This window comes from Dendrobates tinctorius, unplaced genomic scaffold, assembly GCF_039654945.1.
Source record: "Dendrobates tinctorius isolate UK_male_01 unplaced genomic scaffold, ASM3965494v1 ptg000326l, whole genome shotgun sequence".
In the NCBI taxonomy this organism is placed as follows: Eukaryota; Metazoa; Chordata; class Amphibia; order Anura; family Dendrobatidae; genus Dendrobates; species Dendrobates tinctorius.
The window spans coordinates 10,089,741-10,115,789 of NW_027361993.1; the positions used below are offsets into that span (position 1 = coordinate 10,089,741).

At 42.2% G+C, this 26,049-nt stretch overlaps 1 protein-coding gene across 2 annotated transcripts in view; it reads right to left on the minus strand.

The window, feature by feature from the left end:
- Positions 1-9,576: 9,576 nt before the first annotated feature.
- The window catches only part of PHF13 (PHD finger protein 13), a 65,622-nt gene continuing 49,149 nt past the window's right edge, over positions 9,577-26,049 (minus strand). For both annotated transcript variants that reach the window (XM_073561734.1, XM_073561735.1), the window contains 3 exons: positions 20,741-20,842; positions 16,002-16,596; positions 9,577-13,109 (listed from right to left, as the gene is read on the minus strand). In XM_073561734.1, coding sequence (XP_073417835.1) covers positions 12,883-13,109; positions 16,002-16,596; positions 20,741-20,842 — 924 coding nt within the window. In that variant the 3' untranslated portion in view covers positions 9,577-12,882. The remainder of the gene's footprint in view (positions 13,110-16,001; positions 16,597-20,740; positions 20,843-26,049) is intronic.

The window sequence follows — 26,049 nt, forward strand, 5'->3', positions numbered from 1 at the left end:
TTTCTGTTTTCAAGTACACGACATGGTAAAACCAATGGTGTCCTTTAAAAGTACAACTTGTCCCGCAAGATATAAGCCCTCAGATGGCCATATTGACGGAAAAATAAAAAAGTTATGGCTCTGGAAAGAAGGGGAGCGAAAAATGAAAAATCGAAAAAAGCTCCGGGAGTGAAGGGGTTAATGACCGTCTTCACAGTGTTTCATGGTATATTCAATGCCATGGAAATGTTTTTGCACCCTTCTCATGAGTGATAACTTCCAACAATGAGATCCCTTTGCTGTGTTGTAAGCTGTTTACGGACCATGGCTTTTGCAGTAAAATGCAAAATATGTCAGGAAAATGTGATTAGAACATCTAAACTTTATATGGCTTTAATCAGAATTACTGTAAATTAAGCCAGCTGTGTACTGACTAGTGTGGACCAATATTATTCTATGAGGCCATGCACATGTCCAATTTTCTTTTCCTCCCACCTAGTTTGTCCAAGGAAAAAAATCGCAGTATGTTCAATTTGCATCTTATATTCGGATTGCACTTGGTTATGCAAGTCAATGAGTCTGTGGAAAGAAAATCTGACTGCACTCTGATGACATATGAATGCAGTCCAATTTTCACAGACTGACAGGTTGAAGATGGGGACATTTTTTTTTCAATCTTCTCATTGGAGTGTGATTAGCATAATCAGTCAAATTTATTTTAGTTTTGTTATTTTTATTTTCCCTCTCCAAATTTTTTCCTACGTCTCAAAGAATTTGTACAATATTACGGTTGATATTAAAAGAGGAAAAAATATTTAAAATTATTCTTCTTGGTATGATTTATTTTGCATGAAAACCTGGCATTTTAAAAGGGTAGTGAAGACTTTTTTTTTTTTTTTGATCCTCTATACTCTATTGCAGGGTTCCCCAACTCCAGTCCTCAAGGACCGCCAACAGATCATGTGTTCAGGATTTCCTTAGTATTGCCCAGGTGATAATTGCATCACCTGTACAATACAAAGGAAATCCTGAAAACATGATCTGTTGGTGGGCCTTGAAGACTGGAGTTGGGGAACCCTGCTCTATTGTAAAGTGAATAAAACATGTCATGTAGTAGACAGTGTTGAACACAAGGTGGCGCCATAAGAAAGGGATATTCATCTTTCCCAGTAACTTCAGCTCAGTAGTTTATAACAATAGAACATTGCAGCAGTATACAGAGATTTACTATAATTTCCAGCCTAACCCTAACAAACTGCGTTGCGGCTGTCAAACAGCAGTGAGACATGCAGCCTCGGTGACTCGAACATTTTTTTTTCGAGCATCCAGAAAAATACTCGATTAGGACACTAGTGTGCTCGGATAGCACTTTATCCGAGCAAGCTTGCTCATCACTATTAAAAACCTTTTTGTGACTTTCAAACATAATTTGCCGACCAGATGCCAAAAATCGTTATTACGACAGCCCTTAATCGGGTTTCGGATTAAACCTCAGCATGGTATATTAGAGGTTAATGAACTGGTGTGAATCTAGTTTTAAAACATGTGTCCAAGTATATAAACTAACAAGTTATTTTGTTCTAAATGATGGCCCTTGATGTTAACCATACTGCAGCAAAGATTTTGGGCCAGCATGTGCTTGCAGTACACAAGGATGGCCACAGAGTGGCACTGCAGCACACAGGTTTTCAGACTTGTTTGGCAGGAAATAAGAATAACTCCATTTATTTACAGCAAGCAGAAACATTGACAACATATAGGAATTGAAATGGAAATTGTTATAAAGTTGCAGTAGTTTAAGACCAAAATTAACACAAAGACTCTTTTTGTATTCCCAGTGTTAGGCCTCATTCAGACGTCAGTGATTTCGTACATAAGCAAGAAAACCTCGCAGTTTCAGCCGTGTTTGGTCCTTGTGTCAGATTTTATCATCAGAGTTTCATTAGTGATTCACAGTGATAAACAATGAATAGATTGCAAAGCTTCTCATCCTTTTCAATATTGATGATGGAAATGGGTGATTTTGATTTGTGACACTGATCAAAAACTGACATGTCTCGAGGAGGTTTTTGTGGACACACTGCGAAAAAGCAAGGATTTGTGAACAGCCCCATAGGTTATAATGGGTGCGTGTTCTATCCATGAAAACCATGAGAAGAACACTACGTGATAAATGGACGTCTGAATGAGGCCTTACCATCGCCTGAAGGTCACAGTTAGCTTTTCAAGTTATTGCCATAAATGCATTAATTTGCTAGCATTGTCAATAAGCGTCACCAAGTTTTACAATGTGTAACGGACCGTACTGATGAATATATACAAGGATATCTTTATATAAGCGCTGAGCTTGTTTTTAGCAGTGTGTGTGTTAAAGTTGCTGTGTGCTTTGGATTTCTGTACACGCCATAGGTTACCTGTAGTGTGCCTTTTTAAAGGAGTTCATTCCCAAAGCTACTTATAAGCGCATGTACCTTTTTTAAAGACAAGTTCAGCAATAGTTTTACATGGCCAGTCCATTCCTCCCCTACCGAAGAAATCAGCATTTTAATTGATGATGTGTTAGATCTAAAACCTCTGTCACTCCAGCTCTACTCCCCTCCCAGCACCACCCACTCTTCCTTGACTGACAGCCTCTGTGCTCTGTGATTTCAGGCAAAGGAGCCATCAGTCAAGCAGGAGGAGGCAGCGATGGGTGGGGAATTGTGTCACATGTCCATATAAATTGCTTGGGAGGCGAAATGCTGCTGACAGATTCCCTTTCACTAGAATGGATATATATGAGAGTTTGAAGGATTGTTCACTCCTGCAAGTGGATTTGGTTCTATTGTTGGCCAGACTCATACCTCCTATGATCATTATTCACGTGTGGCATGGATGGACTCATGCCCTTTGTATTCCTAATGATTCCATGTTGGCAAGAAAATAGTGTTAGATGGGCATGTTGCCCAGAAGTTCATGTTACCTTATTGATAAAGTATGTTTGTGCACAATCTGGTTTTGCATCTTCATTTCTGGTTTTAGCGTCCCATATGGGAATGGATCCCCAAGTGAAGAAAAGTGAATGGCAGGAGTCAAGCCCACAGTGTAGATCAGCAGAGATCCCCACAGAGAAGCAGGATGGGTCCAGACAAGTTACAACAGTGCTGAGAAGCCAGAAACAGGCAGCTAAAAGGAAAGAGGTGGAGGGCTCCTCAGAGCTTCGGTGGGTAACAGCCATCATGGAGGGTCCCACCGTGAGACCGTGTCGTGGATGGACAGGGCCAGGTGGTAGCCTCAGAAGGCACCAGCAGTAAGTGTGGCTATACAGGTAGAGGCACCACTGGAGATTTGGAGTGGACGTGGAGCCTCCATGACACCAGTTTTAATGAATTTGGCCCTTAGTTTTGAAACGTTTAAATATTGTGGCTCTATACCCTGAGATCTTGCTGTCCGGAGAGTATGGACAAGGAAATGTGTTATTTCTACTGGGTAATCCCTACAGCGGATGAGGTTCTCATTTTACAGCCTCCCTTACAGATACACTGGCCCAAAGTGGTTTCCAATTTTCGGCTTTATGATTTGCATTTTTCTTCCCCTTCTTCCATCAACCATAACTTTTTTTTATTTTTCCATCAACATGCCATATAAGGTCTCGTTTTTTGTTGGACTACGGTATTTGTAGTTTTGATTGACACCATGCATTTTCTTTAAAATGTACTGTAAAATGGGAAAAATGACTTTGTGGGATGAAATGTTGAAAAAAAATATGCAATTCTGCCATTTTCTTTAAGTGGCCAGGGGTGAATGAAATAGTATGTGGATGTGTTTAAGGGCATAGTCTAACGTTTTGATCTGTCCTTCCTTCTTTTCTTGGAACATTGGGAGGTATAACTTCACGATCCGTTGCTGCTTGTGTGGCAACCATCACAGTCAGGAATAAGCCTTTATGTAGCATTCCTTTCCTCAACACTGGGGTGGCAAATACTAAAAGGGTTGTCCACCTTTTGACTAGGCGTGCGCAGCCTCACTCAATGCAATGTATTGAAGAAGGCTGTGTATGTCCAGTTAGAATATGGCCAGAATTATGCATATCACATACTTGCAGTCACATGACCACGAGGGTCTCGGCACCGGACAATCTTCATAGCGTGCACTGTGCACATTGTGAGGATTCATAAGTCTGCACTCACATGGAATAACTGCAGACTTTTGTGAAAAGTCTGGACAACCCCTTTAAGTTTTTTTTCAACCTATTTATCTTGCAGACTTCTTCCTTGCTTTTGCGTGCTGTTTGTCTGCAAATAAGTTAGAAAGCAAAAAACAACACAGAAGAGCTAACTTTCTCCAGACATAGCCGCTATGGGAGTGGACAGACATTCCTAACACTAATGCCACACTCCCAATGACTCAGCATTTCACATACCAGCTCAGTGTGTTAGAAGGAATTTCTCAAGAGGGTTTTGCTCCTTAATATGAGAGCAGCATACTACAGGGCAAGGAAGCCTGATTACAGAGATGTTTAACGTAACGTATGTGCTGTAGTATCGATACAATCAGTGTTTTATCAGCAGGAGATTATCACTAGAGGACTACATCTCCTGTGCAGACCAGTCAGGCTAATCTGTGTAACCCCGCCCCACCACTGATTGGCAGCTTGCTGACAATGTATAGTGTACACAGGAAGCTGTCAGTCAGTTGTGAGGGCAGGATTATACAGAAACCAGAAGGCTTATCTCTGCTGCATCAAACAAAACAAGGATTTTATCAAAATTACACCAAGCAGCCCAATAAGTGATACATCGCTGGAATCAGGCTTTCTTGTCCTCTATTTTGATGCTCTCAAATTATATAGCCAAAACCTACTGACAGATTCTCTTTACCTATTTATGCCCTGTAGTCATCACTCCTGCTACTCACAAGTCCACTGTCTGGACATGTTGGACCCAGGACATTTCTCCTACAAAACGTATTGATGTATACAACACCAATCCATTGTATCACACTTGCCACATTTTGTTAGTTGTCGTAGACTACACACACTCCTCATCAGTGAAATTGTAACTCCAAAAAGGAACATATTGTGCAATTACAGAAATCACAGGTTGGATAGACAATTAGACATGATAGGTAAATTATGAAAAGTAATGAGTGTGAGCACCACATGCACAAATTGCTGCACTTAAACATCCTAACTGCTATCAGTGAGGTTATTAATCGTCTGAGGAATGTTCTGCCACGCTGAATGGATTTGGACACGAAAATCATCAAGATCCTCTACTGGCAGCTCCTTTTACAATTGCCAACCCATGATGTCCAAGATGTGCTCAATGGGAGACAAGTCCAGAAATGTTGTACGCCATGGTAGCATATTTAGACCACACAGGCTCCTCACAGTTTCACCAGCAACATGTGACCTTGCGTTGCCATTTTGAAAAACACCTCCTAGCACACTTTCACGTTCTCTAGTCAAGGCCTCTTTATGGTGTTGCCCACTTGATAACCAAGACAATCTCCAGATATCATTATATTCAAGTCATAAGGGGGAATAATCTCTGAAGAGGATACATCTCCTTTGCAGCTTCCATTGCTGCCTTGCTCTACACCATGATGGGCTTTGAGAGCAAGTGGTATAAGGTCAATGAAACTGTAGCTGGACATGCTCCTAGACACTGTTTGACAACTTGGCTAGTTATATATCGTCCAATTGAATTGATCACTATGTGCCATTCTTCTAATCTGATGAGACCGCGCTGGCAACATCCAAAGAGGCCTTCACGAGAGAAAGTCACATTGGTCCTACCACAAGGATTATGGTGTGGGATGGCATATTGTACATTACTCTGACCCCTCTAATCTTCATTCCATGCACACTAACAGCTCAGCATGATATTGGTTTGATGGTGGAGCCCATAGTACGGCCATTTCTGCAAAGTGTCCTAGGAGCTGTTTTTCAACATGACAATGCCACATAGCTGCTGGTGAGCTTGTGCGGCCTAAATGTGCTACCATGACCTGCAGCATCTCCAGACTTGTCTTCCATCGACACCTGGGATGTCAGTGGTCGGTGATCACACAAGAGTTTCCAGCACCGGATTGCTATGATTTGCACAAGCGCATTCATGGCAGCAGAATGTTCCTTGCACAACCATAAATAACCTCATTGATTTTTGCACTTGGCGCTCACTCCATACTGAATAAATTGAGATATTTTGAAAATTCTGTTTCCATTTTTTCATCATTTACACATCATTATCTTGTCTATCCATCCTGTGGTTTCCATAATTCTATGACTTTTCCTTCTTGGTGTTGTAATATCAATGTTGAGGAGTGTGTAAAAAAAATAGCAAAGTGTGTGATATTTGCAAGAGGGTGATGAACCCAGTGTCCATCTTCTTACATTCTGCTCCACTCAGATTTTGTCACTGTATCACAAAGGTTTTTATATCAGCTTTGCCTATTGGGACATATTACATTGAACATGGGATTGTTTCATTAGTTTTACAAATGAGGCATGGAAAATGGTCCTCTGATCACTCTGAATTTATCTATGGGGGTGGAACAAGCCACATTCAGTGCCGTCTAGTTCCCCAGTATTATATAGAGCGCTGATGTTTTGAATTATGTCATGCTCCTAATACTGTAATTATCAAATATTCTCCACTTTACTAATGCTGTCACACATAGACGTGACTCATGGGGTAACATCAGCACATGGGATGCAGCGTTTCCCATCATGTGCTCATATCCTTATGATCTTGGCATCCGTCTTCACGTGTTATTAAAGGCGTTGTTCCCTTTCAGTAAGTGAATGTCCCCAGCTGTAGGTTATTATAAAGAAACAAACCCACCCCCGCTCACCTTCCCCAGGTCCACCAGCGATTGTCTGCTGCGGCTTCCGTTGTCCGGCATTGGCTGCAGCTCTGAAGGAGGCGTTCTGTCTGCACTGCAAGAGCCACCGAGCTCACGGATTGGCTGCTGCCCTGTCTATGAAGCAAACGTCAGACACCGAGAGCAGCGGTGGAAAATTACCTGTGGACCTGGGTAAGGTGAGTAAAGCGAGGTTTGTTTCTTTATAACAACTGGCAGAGACAAGCACTTTAGGTATTACGCTGGGGCAGAAATCATGGAAAGTAGATCCTTAGTGTCAGGAGGTTGTGACCATGGCTTACACACCTAGCATCTGGTAACAGCTTCTTTACAGAAGAACTTACAGCTAAAAGGCAGAGTATTCTTCCTTCTGATATAGACCTGATCCCATAGTGTTTATGGGAATACTCTCAGTAATCCGGCATCAGTTGTTGCACTAAACTGGTCATATTTTCTGATTCGGCTATGGACACATGACCAATTGCCCCACTTTGGCCTCAGTTGTAACCTGAATAAAACAACTGACCACACACAACAAATATATGGAAACCCAACCCTAACGGTTCTGAGATGTTATGATGATAGACACAAAACAAACAATCCGGCAGGTTTGGATTTTTGGCAACAGTTGCACCATTGCCGAGTTATCTTGTGAACTACTGTGCAAATGCATTGACAATTGTTAGATCAACTTTGCAATGCGACACTGCCATCTTCCAGTTATATTACAATATCCCCATGGAGTCCTAACCGTATACATCTGGACCATATGATGGCCATTCATTGTACCGAATGCCCCCAGGAGATGTGTATGGATTGACTATCGTTACATGTATACATGACGTCTAATCATATTGCACTGTTAAAGAAATTAAAGTAGAGTAGAAAAAAGGCAATTTTAGCTTAGATCTACTGGGTAGAACATTTAGGTATCTTAACATGGTAGTTTATGGATATTCCTTATTTTTATATACACAAAGTTTATGCCTAATGTGATGTGAACAGAGCCGAATACTCTGCTCCACAAAATGGTGTCAGCCACAGTACTCGGTTCATCTCTACGAGATGACCCTATTGGAATTGGAGTGGGCCTGCAGTACCCGGCAGTGGTTACTACACAGTTTATGAAGCGGCGCTTTTCAGTTCCACAGCTACTAAGATTCGACAATTGATAGGACTGAGAATAAACAGCTAATCAGTGAGGGGGATCCAAGTGTCAGAACCCCACTGATCTGAAGTTGATGCCCTATCTTGATAAGTCATCAATATAGAAGTAGTTGGACAACCCTTTAAGCAACTTTCTAAACAAAAATCTTGATTAAAATATCTCTACCATTTTTCTGTTTTTGCAAAAATGTTTCAAGTCTGTCAGATGTTCTTGACAGCTATCTGCTGTTGGAGATGGCAGGAGGCATGGCGAGGAAGTTGTACACAGATCTGTGGCAGAGAAGGGAGATTGCACCTGGAATGGAGGGATTAGGCCGGGGTCACACTTGCGAGAAACTCGCACGAGTCTCACGTCTCAAAACCCGGCACTGCTGCCGGCACTTGGGACCGGAACGCTCAGCTGCATAGAGATACATGCAGCCGCACACTCCGGTCCCGAGTGCCGGGTATTGATGCGAGACATTTGCGAGTTTCTTGCAAGTGTGACCCCGGCCTTAAAAGTAGACTATAGACAAGGAGGGAACCACATGGAGAGGACATAAGTAGTATTAGAGCTGTGCTGTTACAGGAATATGAAAGTGATATCCAGCCTATATTACTGAAAGAGATACTCCCACAAAAGAAAAGTCTGAAATTTGGTAGGGGATGCAAACTGAAAATGAATAACGGAATCAAGATTATAGAATTACGTTTCATACAATTTTCTTAACTAAAGGTAACCACTAACATATTTAAAAATCATCTTTTTTCATGGCAAAAGGCATCCATTCTTTACAGCCCGTTTTAGGTATCGGCAGTGATCCCCAACTTCCTATAGTTCTGCTGCAACACTAAAACTCCCATCATTCCCTGACATTTAGATCATTGCTGCAAAAATACTCAGACCCAATGGCAGACGTAGAGCTGTCTAGTAAGTCACTAATTATAGAGGGTTGCACTTGCCCAGTCCCAGGAATGTTATCCTCACGTTGCCTCCATGGAGAGTGATGCATGTCTAGGAGGAGCCCGCTGATGCTGTTAATGTCCTGCTGACTCACGAAAATATCATGCAGCGCCTGAGACTTTCACTCTAAAATGACCATTGATCAAAGAGTTGGGAGCTTATGAAATTGCTATGGCTTCCGATCACATTTTGGAGGTTCTCTTCTGAGTGGTTTTCCCCATTAAATACAGCCTCTGGCACACAGCCCATACTATTCTGCCCTCCATGTGCCGCCGATAGTCATGATCTTGTCTCTCAATTATATATGAACCGGTATGCCTTACGCTTCTGCAAAATTTGAGACCCTACTGTATGACGGCACCTATATATCTGGCAAGAATTTCAGTGTGGTGGCCGCACGGATTTAGAACACTACTAAGCCCATAACTGCAGGTTTATGGCGCTTTGGGACATGACAGGTTCCCTTTAAAGAGTTTGAAGAAAACAGGGTCTTTCTAATCCTCGGCAAAGAAATGCAGAGCTATTCCTGTCCCCAGGAGTTGTGTGCAATGCTGCGCTGTGGTGAAAAAAAAATAAATATTTTTGCAAGCTTTTTTTTTTTTTTTTTAGAATGTGCAAAAAATAAAGAACGTCCATCCAAATGAAGTTAAAATATTGATATCTTTATTTACAAATGTACAGAGTTTCACAGAAACATCGTCCTTGTAAATTACACAAGTCTTGTACATCACATAATGTTTCCCAGTCTGTGCTCTATATAGCATGTTCAATGTTTCTCTCAGTCTCACAGAACCAAAAAATAAAAACTACAAAAAAGAGATATATATTTATATATACAAAATACTTCCAATGTAGTTATCTGGAATATTACTGAGAGTAACTTTAAACAATGCAGGACCAAAAACACCCTAAAAGACATTAAGAAATGAGCAAGTCATGACCAGCACTCTTATGAAGCAAAAATAAAAAATATATATATTTTTTAATTATCTTTATTTGACAATTTTATGACTTGGAAAAATATCCATGTACGCCCGATATTAACTGATTGGCTCCAATACTTTTAAAAGTAATATTAATTAGGTGTACATGGAAAGAAAACAAAACTGTACGCTATTGGCAAATAAGACTAGCTTAATAAAACTGTGCCAAAGAAGCCAACTCAACTCTAGATAGTGCTCTGTACAGCAGTACCAATAGTTATAATAGTTTTTAGGATCAGTGAATGGTTCACCTGACAAAAAAAAAAAAACTAGTAAAAAAAAAAAAAATCTAAAATTCTAGATTTAGGGACACTGCTTCTACGAACCAAACATGTGTGAGTAATGATATACAAGCCCTCTGTGCCCTTACAGAAAGTAAAACATTAAGACACGCTACCATCTCTGTACATTAGGCAGGCAATATACACAGGTATGTGCGTAGAAGATCCGACAATTACATTTCACATCCTCTCGGTTTGGTCTCGTGATTTTTTTTTTTTCTTCACATAAAATATGTCCTTCAAAAACATGTACAATAATAGCGAGGAAGAAACTGTCATAAATGTCTCGTACTTGTACCATGGCAGCAAAGGGTTTAAATGGTTCATACAAAGAAAGGAAATTTTAAAAAAAATAAAAAATCAATTTTTAAATATTTGAGCTGGGGAAAAAACAAAAAAAGTGTTCCAATCCCAAGAAGTTCTGAAACAGCTATAGCAAGGCCTGTACGTTTCTTTTTTATTATTGTTTTCCCCATATTTTGTTAACAGGGATCATAGACCATCCATTTAAATACAAAATAATGATATTAATAAAAAAAAAAAAGCATCAATTCTGCTTATAGTGTTTATTACCCGTACGATAAGAAGTTGGGAGAAGAAAAAAAAAAAAATCTCTATTATTCAGACTATTGAAAAAAAAAAAAAAAAAAAATGAAACCACAACTAATCCAATAATTTTCTTCTAGTTCTAAATGGCTACGCTTCAATAGTTAAAAACGTTTGTGCCTTTGGTCAGATATATAAATTGTACAAATTGGCAGCAATTGTGCACCCAGTAAAAGTGGTGGTTTAGATCAGCGATGGCAAAACTCCAGTCCTCACAGCTCCCAACTTATCAAAGCATCATAATATTTTCACCAGTTTCTCTCACCCGTACAGCACTAAGGAAATCTGGAAAATGATCTGTTGGCGGTCGTGAGGAGTTTGGAAAACATTGGTGTAGATAGTAAAATATTAACCATAAGGGTATATCCAAATGGGGAACATCTTCAAAATCCACAAATATTAGTCAAACGGTATTTCAAGCTATTTTGAATGTAGATTTTTTTATGCAAATCCGCATCAAAACTCTGTGAAAACACCCTTCACTCCAGGTCTCAATGAGTCCCACTGACTTAGAATGAAGCGGCACCATACAGGCTCTGCTACCGGTCCATTTCAGGTTTTGCTTACTCTGGTCGGACAATGAGATGAAAGGGAGACTCAAGGCCCATGTTGTAGTGAGAGGTGGGGTCCCGGCAAACTTCCTTTTTATCTATACTGTAAATGGGTGATAGTGATTTTCCTAATACTAGACATACAGTGTGTCATCTGTGGGATAGGGGAAAAACTTCCCGATCGCTGGTGATCCAACCGCTAAGACCCCTACCCTTTCCGAAAACTGGGTCACTGAAGATCCCCGTGTAAATGGGGCGGAGGTCAATCATACATTCATTTTTAATGAAGGTTGCCAAGAGTTGCGCTCAGCTGGTCTTCGGCGCTTTCATAAGAATGAATGGAGCGACAGTGCTCATGATCAACCACTGCTCCATTCATTTTTAATGAAGGTTGCCGAGGACTGAGCTTGGCTAGTCTTCGCCACTTCCATAAGAATGAATGGAGCAGTAGTGCGCATGATCAACCTTTGCTCTATTCACACCCAGCTCTTCAGAGACCCGATTCCCGGAATCGGTGGTGGGGTCCCTGTGATTGAGAAGTGATCCCTGATCCCCCTTTATCCTTTTGATAGTAGATAACTTACAAACTTGGGAATACCTCATTAAGACTTTGCTCTGTGACTGAAATATACAACGGACAGAGGTAGATAAAACACCACATTAGGAATCTCCCATTTGTAATATTTTTTTATCCCGTGTGCATGTATTTATTGCATTTTTATTCTTTTGCAACATACTTTTAACTTTTACATGAAATTTTAATAAACACACACACAAGTGAAACTGTGAACCCAGTCTATTAAGACGATAAAACTATTATATATTGACTCATCTGTTAAAAAAAAAAAAAAACTAAAAAATAAAATTATGGTACATATTTGAAGGTGTGTTTGTAATCTACAACTCGGTAATTGTACCTGACTACCTGTGAGGAAAAATAAGATTTATTGAAACCTTTTATAAGTTTGTACTTTTTTTTTTTATAACAATCTGTCATGTGTTTTGGAGGTAAAAAAAAATAAAATAAAAAATGAAAATCAAACATACGTAAAACAACATTTGCTTTTATCTAGTCTTTCATGCCAAACTAGAAATATATATATATTTTTTTCACACCTACAAAAACTATGCCGAAACTGCAGCAATGAACAAATAAAAGTTGTTTTTTTTGTTATTACGATTTCTCTCATTTTGGTCTTGCTGGAGGATTGAGAGGGCGAAAGAAATATTATGTTATGCGGCCATTTAACCTCGATGCTGCCAGGTGCTCACGGGAAATCTGGTCACAAAAGAATATAAAAAAAAAAATATCGGTTGTATTTTGTGTGGCCTAAGTTCACACAGGCAAATAGGATTTGAAACAAACCCAGATTGGGTATAAAAAAAAAATAAATAAAAAATTGTGAGTGGCAATGTGTGTGCCCACGGGAAAACAAGTTTATTGAGGATTGTATTGTAGTCTGCACAGTGGTGTAGCCCTGTGTGCTTTTCTTGCGACGCCCAGTCATTCAACTATTTTTTTTCTTTTAGTCCAAAAACAGCTTCCTACAGCCCATCCGTGAGCGGTTTGATCGTCGGATGTCAAATTTGGTGTCCTTGCATTTTTGGCAAACATAGATTTCTGGAACGTTAGACTTGCGGATTTTGGCACAGGACAGGTGAATCCAGATATTACATTCATTACATTCAATCATCGGCCGGCCAGCGAATGGCTTCATGCAGAAACAGGTGACGAGATGCCAAGATTCATCATCTGGAATAAAAATAAATAGTCATATCAAAACATGTGGTATTATTTTACCGGTGTGCATTTTGACAGAATAATAGCTTAAAAAAATGCTCCAAGAAAGCTTAATGGTGTGTGCATACGATGCGGATTCTGCTGTGGTGTACAGCACCATTATAATCAATGGAAATCGAAATCCGCTGTGCACACGGTGCAGAATTTTCCGCGGTTTCAAATCCGCAGCGTGTCAATTCTTCCATGGCAGGTGTCATACCGCAGGGGAAACCGCAGAAAATGTGCAGATAAACCGCAGGTCTTTGACCTGCGGATTTACACAAATCCGCACGGAAAATTCCGCAGGACAATCCTCAGTGTGTGCACACTCCCTAAGTCATGTTAGCAAAAATATGACTCCATCAGCTAGCAGGAAAAATAATTTCTCCTTAAGAATTATGCCTCCCACAGATGCCAGCGACACGAAGCGTGAACGCAACATCAATCCCGATCCATCGATGGAATTAAATCCCACCATCCAAAAAAGGCTTCCACTACCGCCTATTGAGATGTCAATGACGACTGCATTTTACCAGGGAAAGGAATAGAAGAATAAAAATAATCTGAATGTTAATTGTTGGCAGAAGCGGCGCCTCGTTATAACAAGGTGCAGACCCTCATCCAAAATGAGCGCCATTTTAATTAAAACAACAAGATATCGCTGGTGAGGGATTAGGAAATTCTCGGAGACTCATTCACAAGCGGGATGGTTGACAGATAAAGGACGGTGAAAGATCAAGTGACAAGAGACAAAGGCTTTACTCGGAGACAGCGATGTACTCTTCTATCTGAAAATCCCTTTAAAATTCTGAATTATCAGATGTTGGGCTAATCTGATCCCAAGGATTTGAGCCTTAAAATGTGTACCTACTTGCAAAGTAATCCACTCATTTGATAATCCAGAAATTCTATAAATACAGATTTTTTTAACCCAGATTTGAGGCCAGGTTGGCATATAGGGAAGTAAATTAAAAGATGCAGGGTCCAATGAATTTGTTAAACCGTCTGATAAGAAAAAGCAGTAAAGAGACTGTTAATAAAATAGACAAAATGGCTGCCTGCACTGAGACCTGATGGGACATAGCTAACATGACCACAGCCTGTAGAAGGTGCAAGCAGACACCTTATTATGTACACACAAGGGACAGTACTGGAAAGTCTGGTTCGACATGACTACCATCGATATTCCTGGAGGCCGCTGTGCAGGCAGCCATTTTGTTATCAGTCACTTAGTTTCATAACAGAAAGAGAAACAATTTTTTCTTCAGACATCAGTTTCTTCTCTATCCCGACCATAGACCGGTATTTCATGTAGGCCATAATGGTCAGGTAATGGAATGTTACATCAGCAGGAACAAATTTCTGGCTTCAGAAATCCAGGCATGTCAAATCCTAACAAAAAGATTCTACTTGGAAAAAAATAAATATCTATTTTTTTTTTTTTAAATAATTCTAAAACCAAAATTTCTTGATTATCTAGGTACCAGCATGGCCTACATTATATATCGTATCTGTGTATGACCAGCATAGACAAGATACTGATATTTGAAGAAAAATTTGTCAGCCTTTTGGCTGATGACAAAATGGCTGCCTGCACTGCAGCCACTTGTAATAGTCCTGTCAGACCAGACTTTCCAGTACTAACCCTTGTGTGTGCGCATACTAAAATGTCTGCCTTCCCCTTCTGCAGGCTACAGTCATCACCTACTTGAGGCCTCAGTGCAGGCAGCCATTTTGTCTACTATAGTAAAAGCCCTTTTACTGCAGTTTCTTTGCAAACAGGTTTATGAAATTTGTCTTACATTATTTCTGGAATATCAAATGCTAAACAAGAGGTTTATTTTGAAAGTAGGAGTACATAATAATGGAAACATCACAAAACCAGAGCAAAGGAAACCAAGTATCATGGCTTCCATTTTATGAATGTGAGGTTAAATCATTACATTTTTCCCAACTACACAATTGGAAAATGACCAATAACAACCACTCAATGACTTCTTGCATTTTTTTTTATCCTACACTGGAAAAATAAAAGCTGCTGAATGATTGGTTGCCACAACTACCCCTCCATCTTAGCTGCTCTAGTTTTCATATACAGTATAAGCAGCCATTTTGCATTAGCATATAGGTAGCAGTTTACTATACAATTAGGAACACTGAGTGCTGAAAATAAAATTGACAGGCCCCTCAAATGTATTAAGTCCTATGAGGATTATTTATTTCCTTAATATAAACCAAAAAGTGGAATGGTCTGAAAAGCAAAACTGTAAGCAGTGGCAGCCATTTTGTGCACTGAGACAATACCATCCACTAAATGGTGGTCACAGTGTAATAAAACTGTTACCTGGAAATATATTCCAGAGTAAAGTTCCCTGGTGCACATTATACTAATGTCAGTTGAACCCACCAAAATCTAAAGGTTTAGCTGACAGTCTAAGGTGTATGTACTGTATGTCCCCGACAGGGAATGTCAGGAAGAGAAGGATCCAGTATTTCTGATTTCGGACTGCCGGTCTGTTTGTTCTGTAAGAGATAAGCTGACGCCAGAGATTTCTAACAGCGGCAGTTTTAAAGAGAGCACAGAAGCGCTCGGGCAGGTGCGCTCCTATGTATGAGATAGTCAGGTGAGATAGCCCTTCAGCTGAGTGATCAGCAGAACCATTATTTGGCCAACAACCATCTAACGTTTATAGGAAGGATTGGTGGCTTAAATATTTCACCAGGACACGTGCCTTTAATTTGGGATCGTAGTTTTAGACTGAACAGATGGCTGAAATTATGCCAAGTAATGTTGACGACACAATATTGCACATTACAGTTTGTTAGAAATCAGATCTAACCCATGCCACCAATGAGTATCCTTACCTGAATCCACCATGATGTCCTCATCGTTTCCCGTGCTGTCTTCATCCCGGAAAACCACCTGCTTTCCCTGTCGTATAATTGTTCGTTTTCCTAGGTTCACTTCAGAGTACTCAGTCTTTATTTGGTCTGTGTAGTTATAATTCATGATGACGGAAGAAGTGTCCATACTGTTACTACAGCTTTCGAATACTGGGTCTGGGGTCTCGTGCTTTGGGGACATTTTTAGATCCAGTGCATGGTCCAGGACTGGAGCAGGAGGCATGATCTCCTCAGGTGACAAGTCCTCCGGCTCGATCTTTATAATGGTTTTCATATAGTCTTCTTCTGTCACAACTTGTTGCTCCTTTTTCTTGAGCTTTTTCTTTTTCTTTATTTTGTCCAGTTTCTTGCGGTCCAGGAGGAAGCTGCCGAGCTTGGATCGTTTCAGCATAGGGGGGTAGCAGCAGTCATGATTCAGCTCCCCAAAGCTTCTTCGCTTTTTGAGCGGTAAAACGCCGGTAGAAGAGACATCATGGAATCTGGAATCCCAGCTGTCACTGTCCACAGTGCTTCCTGTGCTATTTGGGGGGCTGGAGCCGGCTCTTAGAGGGGACTCCTAATGAAATGATTAACAAAAAGAATCATCACCACTTATTCCAGATATGCAAAAATGCACAATCTACTTGACTGGCTTTAATTTAGTTACAGAAGAGTCCACCATTTACGATATATTATCAACAATACTAATTCTCCTAAATAACAATAGTAATTTTCCTAAATCATGAAAGAAGTTCTGCTACGCTGCATGGTCGAAAGATGGGGGAAGAAACATGATAACTCATCAAATGGGTTTCACTTTCAAGTTTATTCGCCCCCTTTAAAGATCTTTAGTGAATTTGCACTATGAGGCTGTGTGCCCAAGTTGCGTTTTTTTAAGCGTTTCCCGCAGCGTTTGTGCCGGCTCAGAAGCTGCAGAAACGCTTAAAAGAAGCTTCAAATTAATTTGCATGCGTTTGTCTTTTTGTGCCAATGCATGCGTTTTTAAACGCTCAGGAATCGCTTAGCGTCTAAAAACGCAGCATGCTCATTAATTTCCGCATTGCTCAGCGTTTTTAGCCTTCCCCAATGTTCCCAGAAAACGCGTGTCAAATGATGCATCAAAAACGCAAAAAACACACAATAAACGAGTGGAAAAAAGACGCGCGTTTTCTGGGAAGGGGATCAGTTTCCTGAGCGTTTAAAAACGCTAACGTGGGCACACAGCCTTATAGTTTTGTCCATATCACCTGTGCTCAAAAACAAAACTACTATAAGGCTATGTGCCAACATAGCGATTCTGAAGCAGAATAAACCTGAGCAGAATCGCACACCCTGCTCCCGGGAACACATGCGTTTTTTGACGCACTTTTGTAAGCGTTTGTCAAGCGTTTTAGCATGCGTTTTCCTAAGCGTTTTTGCCCATATAATTGATGGTATGCGGAATCGCTAAGCGTTTCCGCAGCGGTTAAAAACGCACCATTGGCACAACATGTGTGTTTTTCATTAAAAATCAATTGGATGCTTTTAAGCGTTTCTGCAGCAGAATCTCTTGTCAAAAAGAGCTGCAGAAACACTTAAAAAACGCTACGTGGACACACAGCCTAATAGTGCCCCAGATGGACAATGCTATATATAAGACTAAAACTGCCCTTGATGTAAACCTATATGACAGTTATAACCCCGCCTACTATATACAAGAATATAACTACTATAATACTGCCTCTATGTACTAGAATATAACTACTATAATACTGCCCCTTATGTACAAGAATATAACTACTATAATACTGCCCCTTATGTACAAGAATATAACTACTATAATACTGCCCCTTATGTACAAGAATATAACTACTATAATACTGCCCCTTATGTACAAGAATATAACTACTATAATACTGCCCCTTATGTACAAGAATATAACTACTATAATACTGCCCCTATGTACAAGAATATAACTACTATAATACTGCCCCTTATGTACAAGAATATAACTACTATAATACTGCCCCTATGTACAAGAATATAACTTATATTCTTATACATAGGAGCAGTATTATAGTAGTTATAATACTGCTCCTATGTACAAGAATATAACTACTATAATACTGCTCCCTATGTATAATAATATAATTACTATACTACTGCCCACTATGTATAAGAATATAACTACTATAATACTGCCCCCTATGTATAAGAATATAACTACTATAGTACTGCCCCCTATGTACAAGAATATAGACTACTATAATACTGTCCCCTATGTACAAGAATATAACTTATATTCTTGTACATAGGAGCAGTATTATAGTAGTTATAATACTGCTCCTATGTACAAGAATATAACTACTACAATACTGTCCCTATGTACAAGAATATAACTACTATACTACTGCTCCAATGTACAAGACTATTAGGCTGTGTTCACACACAGCGTTTTTTTAGCGTTTTTTACCGCGGTTTTCACTATAAATCCGCTATAAAACCGCTAAAAATAAGGTGCACAGTCATTTCTATGCATTTTGCACTTTTTGTGCACATTGATGCGTTTTTTACCGCGAAAAAAACGCATTGCGGTAAAAACCGCAGCATGCACATTAATTTTGCGTTTTTTTCCGCGGTTTAGGCTTCTCCCATGCTTTTAGAAACCGCTGCGGTAAAAAAAAAAACGCATCAAAACTGCGCAAAAAACGCACAAAAACCGCCGAGGAAAAATAGGTGTGGTTTATGGGAAGGGATTCAGGTTTTTGTGCAGAAATTTTCTGCAACGTGTGCACTTAGGAGCTGTATTATAGTAGTTAGGCTATGTACAAGAATATAACTACTATAATACTGCCCCGATGTACAAGAATATAACTACTATAATACTGCCCCGATGTACAAGAATATAACTACTATAATACTGCCCCGATGTACAAGAATATATACTACTATAATACTGCCCCCTATGTACAAGAATATAACTACTATAATACTGCCCCATTGTACAAGAATATAACTACTATAATACTGCCCTGATGTACAAGAATATAACTACTACAATACTGACCCCTACGTACAAGACTATAACTACTATAATACTGCTCCTATGTACAAGAATGTAACTACTATAATACTGCCCCTATGTACAAGAATATAACTACTATAATACTGCCCCTATGTACAAGAATATAACTACTATAATACTGCCCCTATGTACAAGAATATAACTACTATAATACTGCTCCTATGTACAAGAATATAACTACTATAATACTTCCCCTATGTACAAGAATATAACTACTATAATACTGCCCCTATGTACAAGAATATAACTACTATAATACTGCCCCTATGTACAAGAATATAACTACTATAATACTGCCCCTATGTACAAGAATATAACTACTATAATACTGCTCCTATGTACAAGAATATAACTACTATAATACTGCCCCTATGTACAAGAATATAACTACTATAATACTGCTCCTATGTACAAGAATATAACTACTATAATACTGCCCCTATGTACAAGAATATAACTACTATAATACTGCCCCTATGTACAAGAATATAACTACTATAATACTGCCCCTATGTACAAGAATATAACTACTATAATACTGCCCCTATGTACAAGAATATAACTACTATAATACTGCCCCTATGTACAAGAATATAACTACTATAATACTGCCCCTATGTACAAGAATATAACTACTATAATACTGCCCCTATGTACAAGAATATAACTACTATAATACTGCTCCTATGTACAAGAATATAACTACTAGAATACTGCCTCTATGTACAAGAATATAACTACTATAATACTGCCCCTATGTACAAGAATATAACTACTATAATACTGCCCCGATGTACAAGAATGTAACTACTACAATACTGCCCCTGTGAAAAAGAATATAACTACTATGAACTAAAGGAAGGTTTACCAGTTTTTCAGAAAGCGATCACTGGCTCATAATTATTTCACAAGTTCATCCTAAGTCATGCGGAAAGGCCAAGTGGGTCAAGTTTGCGTACTCTTCCTCTTGGAAGAGGCAATTTTTTATATTCACAATTTGTGAATCACCATTTATTCTAATGCATAGAATACATAATTACATTGCTAACCGTATAAAATGGTTGCCGCTACTGCACGCGTCAGCCACTGAAATTATATTCAACACTACAATACCATACATCTGGAGGAAAGGAGTATGTAAAGCAAAAAAATGAAAATGTTTTCTTTCTTATTTACACCCCCCAGTCTCTGCCTGCACATTACTGTTGTGGGGTCTTTCCCACATTCAATGATAACATTTAATTGCTCTGATGTAAGCTTTGCCAGAGACCCCAATAAGTCTGTTTAACCGCACACACATTCTTTTCTCCTTCCCTTATAGCAGTGTGCTTGGTAGTTTTTCGTGCAATGTGAGATGCTGCGCTCAGGAGGCCTAGAGAGGATCTATCTAGGGACCTAACACTGAAGTACTGGTTCTGGTGTTTGCCAAAAAAAGGAGCCAAATTTATGAAAATAGCAAATATAAGATGCAATAGGAATTAGAAGAAAAAATGCTAAATATTTTATTTAAATTCTAGAAAACATCTCAAAGAATTTTTATTTTTGAAACCGGCGCTTTCCCAAAAATAACAAACCTCACTAATGTCAAAGATGACATGTATGAAGAGTTCCCCTTTAAGCTCCGTTAATTCCAACATAGCTGTATGTGGCCACTTACCTCTTCTGGGTACGGTATGTATCCTGCATATGCTAGCACAAACGTACAGAACTGGTTGAAATCCTCCACAGTCCTCCTCCGCCTATAGTTTGGTGTTCCATCCTAAAACAAAGTGCAACATTAAGCTAATCCATAAGCAAGGAAAAAAAAAAAATGAAAAAAAAAATATATATAGATAGATATATATATATATATATATACACACACACACACACACACACACACACACACACACACATCTTGTCTTTATGTTTAAGTCACTTAACCAATTGCAGGGCTTAAGGGGGTATTCTCCAAGAGCCTATCACAATATGTAGTAGGTGTAAAAATAGGTATTAGACCTACCGGTAATGATGTTTCCAGGAGTCCATCCTGACAGCACTATGGAGGACGTCCTCCTCCTCCTTACAGGGACAGGAAAGCACACGAGAGGTTAAAAGGCCATGTCCCACCCCCTTTCCCTCAGTGATTTGACAAGTACCACAAGGTGGATGATGCTAGTAACGGTTTAATGAAACAATCATATTACAGCATATGACATAACATAATACAACATAGTATAACATAACAGGGAGGGAACTACCCGTGCTGTCAGGATGGACTCCTGGAAACATCATTACCGGTAGGTCTAATACCTATTTTCCAGGACGTCCACCTGACAGCACTATGGAGAGTACCAAAGCACCTCCTCAGGGTGGGATTACTGCTTGGAGAACTTTTCTCCCGAATGCGGTTTGTTGGCCAGCTAACACATCTAGTTTGTAGTGTTTGCAGAATGTATTAAGACTAGCCCAGGTTGCCGCTCGACAAATTTGATCAACTGACGCCCCCCCCCCGCTCGGCCCATGAGGCCGATACCGCCCTTGTAGAGTGGGCTTTTAAGGAATCAGGCGGGCTGGCGCCTTCAGCCTGGTAAGCGTCCGAGATTACTGAGGTAATCCAACGCGCTATGGACGCCTTAGAGGCCTTCTTCCCTTTATTCCTACCACCAAAGAGAACGAACAGGTTCGGGTCGATACGCCAACTATTGGTGGCCTCTAGGTATTCTATAACTGCGCGCCTCACATCTAGCGAGTGGAGCCGCCGCTCCTTCTCATTTCGGGGATTATCGCAGAAAGAGGGTAACACTACCTCCTGGTTCAGATTTCTTGTAGAGGCTACCTTCGGGGTAAATGCCGGGTCTAACCTTAGGATTATACTATCCTCTCTTATCTGGAGGTATGGATCCTTAGTGGATAGGGCCTGGATCTCCCCTATTCTTTTGGCCGTGGTAATGGCTACTAGAAAGGCCGTTTTACGAGTGAGAGCAGGGATGGCTATCTTCTCACTAAGGGCGAAAGTGTCTGAGCAGAGGAACCGAAGTACCAGGCCCAGGTCCCATGGCGGGGTGAGCTGCCTAATCGTGGGGCGCAGGCGCTGTGTGGCTTTTATAAACCTTATCACCCAGGGATGTGCAGCTAACTGATAATCATAGAAGGCGCTCAAAGCTGAAACCTGGACCTTTAGAGTACTGGGCTTGAGGCCTTTATTAAAACCTGCCTGCAGGAACCCTAGTATGTTAGGGAGATCCGGGGTACCTGCCACGAGCCCGGATCTGCCACCCTCCAAACAGAATCTCTTCCATATCTTCCGATAAATTGCCGACGTCACCGGCTTCCTGCTGGCCTGTAGGGTGGATATGACCTGCTCCGACAATCCCTTTGCCTTCAGGATGTCCCTCTCAGGATCCAAGCCGATAGATGGAGTCTTGCTGGGTCCGGGTGGTGGATCGGGCCCTGGTGGATGATGTTCTCCCACAAGGGCAGCTCGACTGGATCTTCTACTGCCATGGCTCCCAGAAGGGAAAACCAGCTTCTCCTCGGCCAGTATGGCACTATCAATATCACTCTTGCGTGGTCCTCGCGTATCTTTCTGAGCACTGCCGGTATGAGGGCCAGTGGTGGGAACGCATAAGAGAGGGATTCTCCCCAAGTCTGACTCAGGGCGTCTACGCCCTCTGGATGGTCCATCGGATTTAGGGAGTAGAATCTGGGAACCTTCGAGTTCTTGCGGCTTGCGAAGAGATCTATACTGGGGTTCCCCCAGCGCTGACAAAGCTGGTTGAAGATCTCTATGTTCAATTCCCACTGGTCTGCTCAGGTAGTCCGCCACTTCGTTTTGGGAACCCTCTAGATGTACCGCGGTCACGGATCGAACTGTCCGTTCTGCCCACGTGAATATCTTTTCCGCCAGTGCCTGTAGTGGTTGATGCCTGGTTCCTCCTTGGTGTTTCAGGAATGCCACTGTCGTTGTATTGTCGGATAAAATGCGAACATGACGACTCTTTAGTACCGACCGGTTTCTCCGCAACGCTTCCCAGACCGCGAAGAGTTCCTTGAAATTGGAGGATCTGGCCTTGATGCTTGCTGGCCACTTCCCCTGGAAGATCTTCCCTTCTATGTGGGCTCCCCATCCCCACGCACTTGCGTCTGTGGTGACTACCACGTATGGAGAGGTTGTCCAATGCACGCCCACCTGAAGGTTCCTGGCCTGTAACCACCAGCGAAGGGACTCCTTTACTCGTCCTGAGAGTCTTAGGGGTTTGTCTAGCGACGCCTGACTCCTGTCCCACCTCGCGAGAATTTCTCTTTGTAACAACCGCGAGTGGAATTGGGCCCAACGGACACACTGGATGCAAGCCGTCATGAGGCCCAGGACCTCCATTGCTTCCCTTATGGAGCATTGACGCTTCAACAGACCTCTGGTTCTGGCCTGAATGGACTTCTGCTTCTGCTCGGGTAGCCAGGATATTCTGTCGGCTGAGTCTAGGAGGACTCCCAGGAATACCTTTCTGGTGTTTGGTGTGAGGTCCGACTTCTCCCAGTTGATCACCCAGCCCAGGAACTCCATCACAGTAGTTGTTCGGATCCTGTCTCGGATGAGCGCTTCTTTGGATCTTGCCACCAGTAAGAAGTCGTCCAGGTACGGCACAATCACAATACCCTGATCTCTCAGGTAGGCCACCACCTCTACCACCAGCTTTGTAAAGATCCTGGGAGCTGAGGCCAGCCCGAATGGAAGACCCTGGAACTGGAAATGGCAGGTCCGGGCTAGTGAACTGATCGCGAACCTTAGTAGGCTTTGGGATGAGGGATGAATAGGAACCTGATAATATGCCTTTTTTAGGTCTAGGGTGCACATAACTGCGTCCCTGTCTATCAGAGGAATTGCGGATCGGATTGATTCCATCCGGAACCTCCTGTATCTGACCCAAGCATTTAGTGGCTTCAGGTTTATGATGGTGCGGGCCTCGCCGGATTTCTTTGTAATTGCAAACAGGGAAGAGTAGTGACCTTTTCCTCTTTCTGATGGTGAAACTGGTATTATGACCCCTGAGTCTAACATGTCCTGAAGATCCGACCACATTGCGGAGTCCTCCTGGACGACAGTGGGGGCAATATATCTGTCGGGGGGAGGAGAATAGAGCTCTATCCTGTAACCTTCGCTGATGGTTCTGAGGACCCACTGATTGTTGGTGACTCGCGACCAGTTTGCTGCAAAGTGGCGAAATCTCCCCCCAATGCCTATGGCGTCATTGTCTCCTCGACCTAGATGTCGATGCAAATGGGGGACCTCTGTTCTTCCCACTTTGGCTGAAGGAGCCTCTGTAGGAGCTTCTATTAGACCTCGCCCGGCCCCCAAACTCTGACTGTCCTCTGAAGAAGGAGCCTCTCCGAAAGGACTGGGACCGCCTGGGCTTTTCTTCCGGAAATCCCTTATTCTTATCAGACACCAGCTCAAGGATATTATCCAGGGCTGGACCAAACACCCTCAGACCCGAGAAAGGGATGGCACATAACTTGGCCTTAGAAGGGTTATCCCCCGACCAGGATCTAAGCCAGACTGCTCTCCGGGCCGCATTAGAGAGGGAGCTGTTTCTGGCCGCAAACCTAACTGATTCCGCCGACGTATCCGACAGGAACGCCGTGGCTGATTTCAAAAGAGGAAGAGATGCTAGTATCTCTGACCTCGGGGTCTTGTTGGTTAGGTTTTCCTCCAACTGCCCCAACCACAGGAACATAGACCTGGCCACCGAGGTGGCTGCTATGTTGGCTCTAATCAGGGCCGCCGACGTCTCCCATGTTCTTTTTAACAAGACGTCCGCCTTTCTATCCATTGGGTCTCGAAGACCGGATGAGTCCTCGGCTGGGATAGCCGATTTCTTCGTAACCTTGGCAACCGGGACGTCGATCTTAGGGACTTCTTCCCACGCCCGAGTTTCCTCGGGATCGAAGGGCAGTCTATTTTTAAAGCTTCGGGAGAGTGTCAACCGACGCTCTGCTTCCTTCCACTCCTCCTGGATCATTGCTTTGATGTGCTCGCTCACAGGGAACACCACCTGTTTGCGGGACACCAGTCCTCCAAACATTAAGTCCTGTCTGGACTGTGGCTTAGGGACTTCTTCCATCTGCATGGTATTTCTGACCGCGTGTACCAGCTCGTCCGTATCCTCCAGACTGAATAGGTACTTTCTGTTCTGTTCCTGACTATCCCCCAGGATCTCGCCTTCTTCCTCCTGATCTGAGTTCCGGAAATCGGATTCCTCGCTAGGGCTCGCCTCTGATACTGGGACTGGTTCCCACCTCGGACGCTTGCGACCTGGCCCAGGGCTGGGGGATCGACGCCGGGACGTAGAGGCCTGAATCTCTTCCCTTATCAGTGACCTCATTTCGGAAAGCAGAGATGGCTGTTCCTCGCCTATGACTCTGGAGGTACAGGGACCGCATAGGGTCTTGCTATAGGTGTCTGGCAGCTTTACTCTGCACACCGGACATCTGACTGATTTGGCGGTGGCTTTCGCCGGGTCCTTCCCCGAGGGGGACTCAGCCGGGGTTCCCTTTTCCTGATAATATAAGGGGCACCTCATCAGATCTGGGCTGTGGGGACGGGTGGGGAGGGTGGTCTGCGCTATGCGCACTTACCCCTCCACCAGATGCAGTGTTGCCTTCCATTCCCTGGCGTCCGATGCAGTCACACAGCCTGGAACCACCTGTGACGACTCTGGAGAACGCTTTGGTCCAGGAGCGCGCGCGCCCTGGATTTGAAACCGGCGTCTGACGTCACCGGATGTGACGCTGGTAAGCCGCGCCTCCACTTCCTGCCGGGTATCTGCGCGCGACCGCGCTCGGCGCGTGCAGGGAGCCGTTCCTGCTATGGTGCTCCGGCCTCCGACGTCCTGCGGGTACTCGGCCCGCCGCCCCACTTCTGTCGGTGCCCGCATGGCCAGCCGCCTGCGGGGAGCCGACCCGTCCTGGAGCCGAGAGCCCCCC